General features: G+C 41.2%; 1 protein-coding gene across 2 annotated transcripts in view; it reads left to right on the top strand.

Moving 5' to 3' along the window:
* The first annotated feature begins 837 nt into the window (after positions 1–837).
* Positions 838–9,499, top strand: part of CFAP97D1 (CFAP97 domain containing 1) — a 302,763-nt gene continuing 294,101 nt past the window's right edge. Inside the window, exon 1 of one of the 2 annotated variants that reach the window (XM_089681289.1) lies at positions 838–1,010. In XM_089681289.1, coding sequence (XP_089537415.1) covers positions 890–1,010 — 121 coding nt within the window. In that variant the 5' untranslated portion in view covers positions 838–889. The remainder of the gene's footprint in view (positions 1,011–9,499) is intronic. The other variant, XM_089681290.1, reaches the window with a different exon arrangement.

Genomic DNA, 9,499 nt, shown 5'->3' with positions numbered 1-9,499 from the left:
AAAAAGATGGATGGGGATCAGTTCCCCTTCCGTCAGTTGGATCAGATGACAATTGAATGAAAATGAACAGGCTGTCCATTTCCATCCGACCGCCCATAGAGGATATAAGCATAAGCAGAGCGGACACAGACCTGTCATCTGCTTTCTCAGTGGGGATCAGCAGACAGATCTCCCGCTAAGTAAACGGATCTGCTGATGGGTCCACCCTGTGTGAAAGGGGCCTTAGAATCTGGTGCAGTTGTTCATAGTAGCCAATCAGCTGCTAACTTCAGCTTGTTCAATTAAGCTTTGACAATAAAACCTGGAAGCAGATTGGTTTCTATGCAGATCTGCACCAGAGTTTGCACTCTCCAGTTTTAGTAACTCTTCTCCAGTTTCTACAGCTGTAGAGGTCAGTTAGGGTTTGTTTGCTTGTTATCAAGGAGTTTTGTTCTAAAAAAAAAAAAAAAAAATTTTGAAAATAAAAGATGTCTGTAACCTCTGTCACAGCAATAAGTCAGCTTGTCTTATAGATCCAGCAGAAAAGTTGACACACTAATTTTAAAATAAGGCCATCTGTCATTTATTATTTGATATTAAACATTTTGTAGCACCATGAGAAAAAATAGGACTAAACATTACTCACATGCAGTCTAGGATAGTAAAATACATTTTGCTTTTTTATTCTATGTGTCAGGGATTTCTTTACTAAATAATTGGTGTAATTTTACTTTTATGCAAAAACCCTGGTACTGCATTAAATGTACTGTATTATGTAGTTATACATGCTTGCAATGGTCTTCTTCATTGATGTCAGCACGTAAGTTGCTATAGTAACCCACTCCAAGAATAGTTATGTGATGCTACCCAATGAATCAGCTGTTGAATCCTTACCTGTGATTGAAAAGGGATGAACACAGTAGATTATTTGGCTTTCCCTCTAATAGTTACCAATCAAAGACAAAATAACACCCTGAAGAAAAAATGGGATACCCACCACTACCACTGCCACATGGCACGGGTGAAAACTGGTATGTTTCCATTTTAAATGCCCTCATTTTCTGAACTGTATATTGTGAACATTTGATTATTTGTGCAAGATAGTTAGACAAATAGATATAGATGGCTATAGGCCTCAGTACTGTCGGTGTTTCTCTGAATGCAGTTTTGACAAGCTTGCATCGAAAAGCAGATATTTTTATATCTATTAAAATTATTAGACGTTTATTAATGTTACATTTGATTAACTGGGGCCAGACAAGATTACATTTAAAATTAACATATTTTGTGTATGGATAAATTATATTTATGTAAATGTGTCATTATTGTAATGGTATTTGGCAAATGATTAATATTCATGCAGTAGGCCATTGTGTCTTTTGAATTTGCTTTATTATTTCTATGTACCGTATATGAAATGTTTTGCCTACTGCAAATACTTCAAGCTATGGGGGAGGTTAATAACATTTTACCTGCTGTAAAATAGATGTTGTTTCAAAAGTCAGAGACCTAGTTCCCTTACTCTGACAAAATATGGGAGGGGGAGGAGTAGAGCCTTCTCCTAGATACTGCCTAGAACTCAGTAACAAGTATGAAAAGGTTTATATATGTGCTTAAAGGCTATGTTCATCTTTTGGGGAAAAAAAGAATAAATGGACATATTTTTGCAGACAATTATTCTTTCCCACAGGAGTCTACAAAGCATTTTGTACCTGCAAGTAGTGGAACACAAGTGCAATGTCAGGATTCTGCAGACAAGCCCTGCAGCTTTCAGCCTGTACCTCTGTACGAGCTGTCAGTTTGAAAGGTTCAGGGCTTCTGAATGAACTACGAGTATGGTCATTAGTGCTCTTGCAGTTCAGTAAGAACTGCAAGCCATCGGTGGTGGTGACAGAAGGAATTTGTAGTTCTCTCATTCCCAGATTCCTGGGGGCAGAGCTCTGCATTTCAAAATATGACAGCAGGTGCAAGTAGAGGATCCCTGTCTGCTGTCATCGGGTTAGGGGGGGTGAGGAGGACATGTGCTGGAGCATGTTACACGTTACACCCTAAATATAGGTGCATCATGCAATATGCTCCAAAAGGTGAACTTTTCCTTTTTAATGTGTAAATTTAAAAATATAAAAAACTTTAAAGTAGATCTTCAGATAAAACTTCTTTTTAAGTTTTAGATGGCGTGGGGAAGAATCGGACCCACTGTAAGGTTTTTATTGCTGTATATTCCCTCAGGGAGATTTCCTATTACCTCCTGCTACAGAGATACTGTACAACAGTAGATTATTACTCATTTCCCCAAAGTAAAGGGGAAAAAAAACACCTTTTCAGGGTTGAGGGGGCTTGGAGGCCTAAAATGTTTGTAAACTCTTACATATACCCAGTGAAGTGGCTAGCCTCAGGTGATACGCGTAGATTAAATAAATCCTCCTGCCTGTGTTGTACCTGTGTCTGCAGTCTTCTCTTCCCAAGGGGGTGGAGAGCTAAAGTTACACTCTGCAAAGCTCAGTGGGGAGAGCTCTGAGAGTTGATTGGAGAGAAGGGATCCCCCTCCACACACCTCACAGTAACAGAGCTGAGGCTGTCAATGTGCTGGAGTTCCATCCCCTATAACTATTTTTCTCTTAATGTCAGGTGATTCATGCTGATAGCAGAGGAACAAGGCAGTAGACAGAAATGCCAGTGCTTTTATTTGAGACAAGTACACACTATACAGTAGATGGATATGCTTTGTGAAACTGTGGAATAGACTCCCTCAACAGTTGGTTCTGGCCAGCTCAGTGGATTGCTTTAAAAAAGGTCTGGATTCTTTCTTGGATACACAGAATATAACTGGATACTAACATTTATAGGTAAAGGTGATCCAGGTAATATCCGATTGCCTCTCAGGGGATCAGGAAGGAATTTTATTTTCCCTGCAGGAGCGAATTGGATCATGATTTGCTGGGGATTTTTTTGCCTTTCTCTGGATCAACTGTGGGTATAGGATACATTTTTTTTTTCATTAATGGTTGAACTGGATGCACTTTTGTCTTTTTTCAGCCAGACTAATAATGTACCTTTGTTCATGTCTGAGGTTTGCAACCACTTTAACAGATCAAAGGGACCCAGGAGCTCAGGGAAGTTGGTCCAAAAAGTGAGAGGTTTAAGCCCTCCTTAAGCTCAGGGCTCAAGGTCAAGTCACTAAAACAGATGTCCCCATTGGATGAACTACCCTATCCTTCAGGACTGGTGATAATCCAACATTTTGGATTTTCCCTGTTTGCTTTTCCAATGTCAATGGGTGCCATGACAGATAGTGCTGGTGGACTCCCCAAATAGGAAAACACAGTGCATTAGTAATTATTATGAAATATACTACCCGTCATAACCCTAAGGTGGCCATGGTAACTGAGCTCTGATGGTCAATGGGTGATAGACGGTCCCTGACAGTGGTAGGCAGTAGCAGGAAGAATGTTCCCATACATTGGTATAAGTGAAAAAAAAGAGCCCCTCTTACATTGTTAGCAGTGGAAGTAGGAATGTTCCATCATTGACAAGAGGGGGAGGAAAACTATCTATTAATTGATGTCAGCGGTGGAAAGTATGTTCCTTACATTAGCATTATTTGGAGGAAGAGTAAGCCCTACATTGTTGTCAGTGGGAGCAAGAATGCCCCCTATATTGGTGTCATTGTACAAAGATTGCCCCAGGATGTATGTTCAGTGGTTACTTACCTGTAAGATGAAAGGGTGAGAGAAGTTTCTTGTCCCATTCGCTTTGATTCTGACTCTGCCAAAGTATGTCATGGACTCTGACAAGTCATTCAGGATATGTAACACATTGTGTGAGTAGAGGACTTTGACCAAGGTAGGAAAGAAGAGCAGGGGGCTTCTGAAATGCATTTCAATGGTAGACCTGAAACTATTAACCCCACAGCTGTAGACGTTCAGAGCTGTGAAGAGAACTGGGCATCACAAGACAAGAAGATTTCTCCAAGAACCATCAGAATGCAGAAAATGGGATATTCATTATATTATCTTCCTGTCCCGCCCTGAGTGAGTCATCTGTTGGACAGAGATCACTTCACTGACAGTGAAGTGTTAGGTGGGTCTTCTAGGCTAGTGCCGACCGAATGCAGTGTGTGTGTGTGTGTGCGTGCGTGCGTGCGTGCGTTTATGGCCAGCAGCAGTAATGTGATTCACTGGCCACTTTATTAGGTACACCTTGCTAGTGCCAAGAAAATATCCCCCACATCATTACACCACCACCAGTCTGGCAGGATGGACCCATTCTTTCATGTTGTTTACATCAAATTCTGACCCTACCATCTGAATGTGACAGCTGAAATTGAATGCCCATTCTCCTCTGACACCAAGAAGGCATTTTCGTCCACACAATTGCTGCTCACTGGATATTTTCTCTTTTTTGAACCAGTCTCTGTAAACCCTAGAGATGGTTGTGTGTGAAAATTCCAGTAGATCAACAGTTTTTTTAAAATACTCAGACCAGCCTGTCTGGCACCAACAACTATGCCATGTTCAAAGTCCCTTAAATCCCCTTTCTTTCCCTTTTTGATGCTCAGTTTGAACTTCAGCAAGTCATCCTCATCATGTCTACATGCCTAAATGCATTAAATTGCTGCCATGTGATTGGCTGATTAGTAATTTGTGTTACCAAGCAATTGAACAGGCATACCTAATGAAGTGGCCGGAGAGTGTCTACTTGTCTTCCTGTTGGCTGCCAATAAAAAAAACTATTGAAGTCCAACTGCTTCAATACTTATTCCCACCCCAATCCACTAGCTGCTTTTTCATTGCCACATCTGCCTCCAAGCTGTGGCCAGGAGCAAGTTCTTTGTAAGGTAGAGGCACTAAGTGGCTGCTGAAATGAGGAAGGATGTGGAGTCAGTGAGTTCAGGTAAGGTTAGATAGTCTTCTCATATAATTCCAGAGCAATAAGCCTCATGGCTGAAAGTGGCAGAAGAATGATTAGTTTTGCTGCCCATGTAAACCATTCAGGTTCCCTCTTTACGGTTTCTAGTTTCATTAGAGAATGAAAATTAGCAGCAAATATCTGTCTCTGTAGTAATGTCCATGTCTTCCCTAATTTCGGCCCGCAGCCAGACACAAGGTATTTTCACAGCCAGGTACATACACACTTTTGCTTGTCTCCACTGATCAGTCTAGGGGTAGTGTGACGGTGCGCAGCGTCATACCCCAGCCCTTCTCACCAACTTGTGACCAAAGGACCAGCCGATCTAAGACCGCGCTGCCACTTGCGTAACAATGCCACTCTCAACTGCATCCTCCACAAAGATTTTCCAGCTCGCTGGACCACAATCTATGTGCCAGCAGCCTGAGAGCGATTTGTTACTGGGTCAGGTTAATTATGCAATTAACCCTTCACACTGCCACCACCACCGTTTTACAGAGAAGGAGGAAACTCACAAATCTTAGCAGTAACACTATGATGTTTGAATAAGCGTCTGTATACACACTGCCACCACAGACAGATGTATGCAGAGGGTTAATACATACAGCAGCACTCTCCAGAGACAGGGATTCCTTTAGTTTGCATTAAAAGCTTTAGAGACTGTTTCAACACTTTTCAGAAAATAGGATTTATTACTAAAAAGGTCAAAATGGTGCAATTAAAATATTTACAGAAAAGATGTAACAAATATATATATATATATATATATATATATATATATATATATATATATATAAAATATATGAGAGAGCAATAAAACAACATAGAAAGTCCTTGGTTTGAGCAGAATCCAGACGTCCAAACAAGAAGGTTGCCTTTCTCCCAAAGATATTCCTGATGTTAAAAGGGAGGTATCTCTTCTTACCTCTCTCCAGGCATGGCAGCATTTTTTGTAGTAACCCAAAGCGGTGTCTCCTGAAAGCAAAGGGCCAATCGCCTCATTTGTGGATGGGTATTAGGTGGGGACCCAGGCTATGACCAAATCCCTTACAAGTTTATACCATGGTCACTAACCTTCAATAGGTACAGATAGCATCCTAGCAACTGGCAGATTAATATGCAGAATCATATTCCGAATGTCCAGATACCAAATATGGCATATCCTGCCACTCTGGATAAAAATATATTGCTTTCTACCCTCTTGTAGATGCCACATAGGGATGTAAGATGTCATGTGACTCGTATTAAAATGACCTATCTGAATATATGCTTTATATTAATGTGCCCAGTTCCTGCTGAAGTTTATGAATTTGTATGAAAAATGACTCGTGGGATGTACGTTTTATGGCCCCTGCTGTAATGCTTACATGTCAAGTGACCAACTGAGTTATGGTTTTACGATGGGCCAAGGAAAGTGTTTGTCAGACACTCTGGCACCAGGCTTAATTAGGAATTACAACCATGAAGTTTATTCAGCTGTGCCTTATGCACTTGTGACCCCAGTGCACACACAGACCACAATCCATTCAAAGGGGGGGACGGAGTGAGAATTATATTTTCAGATCATGATACAAGATAGTAGACCTTAACAAAATGGTGGTCAGCATCCATGTGCCTAAAGCGCACAATTATCACAGGTAGTTTTTTTGTTGTTTTTATTATTGGAGAACTTGGATAGGGATGGGAAATTTAGTAGGATACTCCAGGAATAGAACTAGTTACAGCTGAGGACAGATATTTAACATACAGTGCCAAGATTTCTTCTATTCGTGCTGCCTTCCCAGGCACCTGCCATGCAGCTTTATGTGGGTGACCTGAGGGCCTGAATCAAAAGATAGAGCAACATTGTTCTTCGGTAAGCTGACTGAGGGGAGCCATCTGCCAAAGATCTGTCTGGCATTGCTTGGAGGATTGGTGGGAGGCCACCATTCTGTCACTGGGCCTTGTGAGTACAGACACTGTGGGATCTTGGGGACTCTGTGTGCTTTTCTACCCCTTTGGTGGTTTATAGTTAGTGTGGGTCTGAAACAAGGGGTTTCCAGCTGGTGTCCTAAAGAGCACTGTCTATTTAACCTCTTCCTGACATTGAGACTCTGCTCAAGGCTGCTACTTCAAAGTTCTGTCCTCAACTGTAATATAAACCAATTCTCACTCGCAATCCCAAATACTACTGAAAACTAATCCCTTTTGTGTAAATCCCAACCAAATAGTGGAAAGCAGCACACACTAACACATACTCATAACATGTACAAATTCTGATATATAACATACAGTGCCACACATTCTTGAAATATGTGATTACTAATACAACTCCAAACATAAATAAACATATGTGAAAAAATGTGAACATATGTGGAAAAAAGTCTCTAAGTATAACGCATTTCTTCATTTTGAAAACAGCTACACAAGTTCATATCTTCATACACTGTAAATCCTACACAATAAACACCAGATGTGACCTCACCTGGAGTTTTTACATCACTAGTTTGGTCAAAAAACGCACGTGTCCCTTGAAGTGGACATAAATAGGCAGGTATATCCTGGAATGGAGCTCTTTCTCCACAGATCACCGATCTCTTTACTCCTTCCTCCTCCACTCAGTTTACATGTCAAAAACGATTGAAAGACAATAGTGCTTTATCCTTAAAATATATTACTTTATTAAAAGCATAAAACAGTGGCCACTCATGGTTAGACCAAGGGCAGATGGACCTGAGGGAGCCCACCCCTCCTTAAAGGTACAGGAGCGCACTGGACACCCAGCATGTAGCACAATGGCAGCTAGGGTGCCCAGTGCTCCCCCTCGACCAGCAATTCAACAGGTAAATTTGGTTTGTTTGCAGGCTGGCTGGCAAGTTAGAGCTGGGAATTTTTCAGTTTTGTTGTTTGACATGCATCACCCGTCCATGTGCCCCTTGCTGTGAAGGCCAGTTATAGACTGGGGCAGTGACCATGTTTTGTACTGTAATCCTGTAGTACCCTTGTAATGAGGAAATTCCACTCATCTGATGTGACAGTGAGGTAGTACCGGTGAAAAGCGAGTGTCATGACGTCATCAAGCCCCTCACCTACACGTTGCACCACAGGGTCAGGTGGCTTCCTCAGGGCGATATGATTAGACGCCAGCACGCTCTGACAGTATATATAGCCACAATGGCAGCCATTTTCCTGTAGCCCACACATAATTGATCTAAACTAGAACTGCAGCCATTTTCTTGTGGCCATTAAATATTCTGTCTTATTTCTAAATGGTGGCCATCTTCTTGTAGCCCAAAGAATCCAAAAAATACAGCACATTAGATGATTTTATACCGTCCTCTCCAACACCACTTTTTCCCCTCATTGTCAGTTAAAAGGGAAAATTAGGTATTCCCTTTGTGGGAAATTCAAGAATTTAGAGAGAATTATTCACTCGGCCAATACACAATGGTGGGAATAATATTTTCTGAGACACTATCATAATTATAAGATGAGTCCTAGAGGCCTCAGGGTCCACAAAACCTGCCCTTTTATTTCACCTGACCTAGAAAAGGAGTGGGCAGCCATTTCAGAATTCTGTACCTCCAAATGGATAGATATTCTCATCCAGCACAGACATTCCAGACACGAACAACTCACACGCCAAGTTCAAATTCTAGCTACAGCCATTTCAGAATTCAACTATCGCATTCCTACTTCCTGGTACAATACACTCAAGAAAAACACCAAAAAAAGACTTTCTCATTAAGACCAAAATAAACAAATTCAGACGTGATCTTGATGACTATAATTCAAACAGAGAATTTGTTTGGAATAAACGCCACCACAATATCCCATCACTTCTGACCTTAGATCCTCTTATAGTCCATCCCATCAACCCTCTCATTGTTCCATGTGGTACTAACATAGCTAAACCCATCATTCATTCCTCTTCTTCCCCATATCATTTGCCTAGACCAACCAATTTTCGTAATAAGAATTCCACGAATAAAATAATCCACCCAGGAACTGCCAACACTGATACTTTCACCTCAAGAGCTTCCCCTCTCCCTTCCCCATCTATTACCTCCAATCCTTACACCACTGACAATAACCCCTCACCCTTACCTGGACCAACTTGTCAACCTAATCCAGACCCCCTTAATACTGTTTCTCTCATACATAATACATCTGCCCCTCCCACATCGCTTGTTTATCGTCAGAGCAAGATAAATAACACGCACACCTACAATCCTCCCTCAATAACACCACCCCTCTTACCATTGTCCAACCTTTTTTATTCCCATGTCCCCCTCAATACAGCATCCTAAAAAGAAAGCTCACAAAAGCAGATGCAGAGGGGGACAAGCATGAAAATTATCCAGAAAGCCTGCACAGAATACAGAAACTATAAAAATCTTTGATCTATCCTCCTTACAACCTTTCCCCTGATAAAAACCTCTCTCTTGAAACGTGGACTTAATTTCACTCGCACTATAGGTCCCAATTCTTTTTTATTATTTAAAGATCTCAATTGTTTCATCAGACAGCTTACCATCAAAAGATACTACCATATCCAGTCCCTCAAAACCAGTACTTCTTCGTTAAACAACACCCCTTCATCAGTTTCCCCCACAGAATTTGATTTTGATCC

This window comes from Staurois parvus, unplaced genomic scaffold (genome assembly GCF_062004578.1).
Source record: "Staurois parvus isolate SC_StPar_1 unplaced genomic scaffold, SC_StPar_1.0 ptg000263l, whole genome shotgun sequence".
Lineage (NCBI taxonomy): Eukaryota > Metazoa > Chordata > Amphibia > Anura > Ranidae > Staurois > Staurois parvus.
Note: the sequence above shows the minus strand (reverse complement) of the source record. Positions and strands in the feature narration are given on the sequence as shown.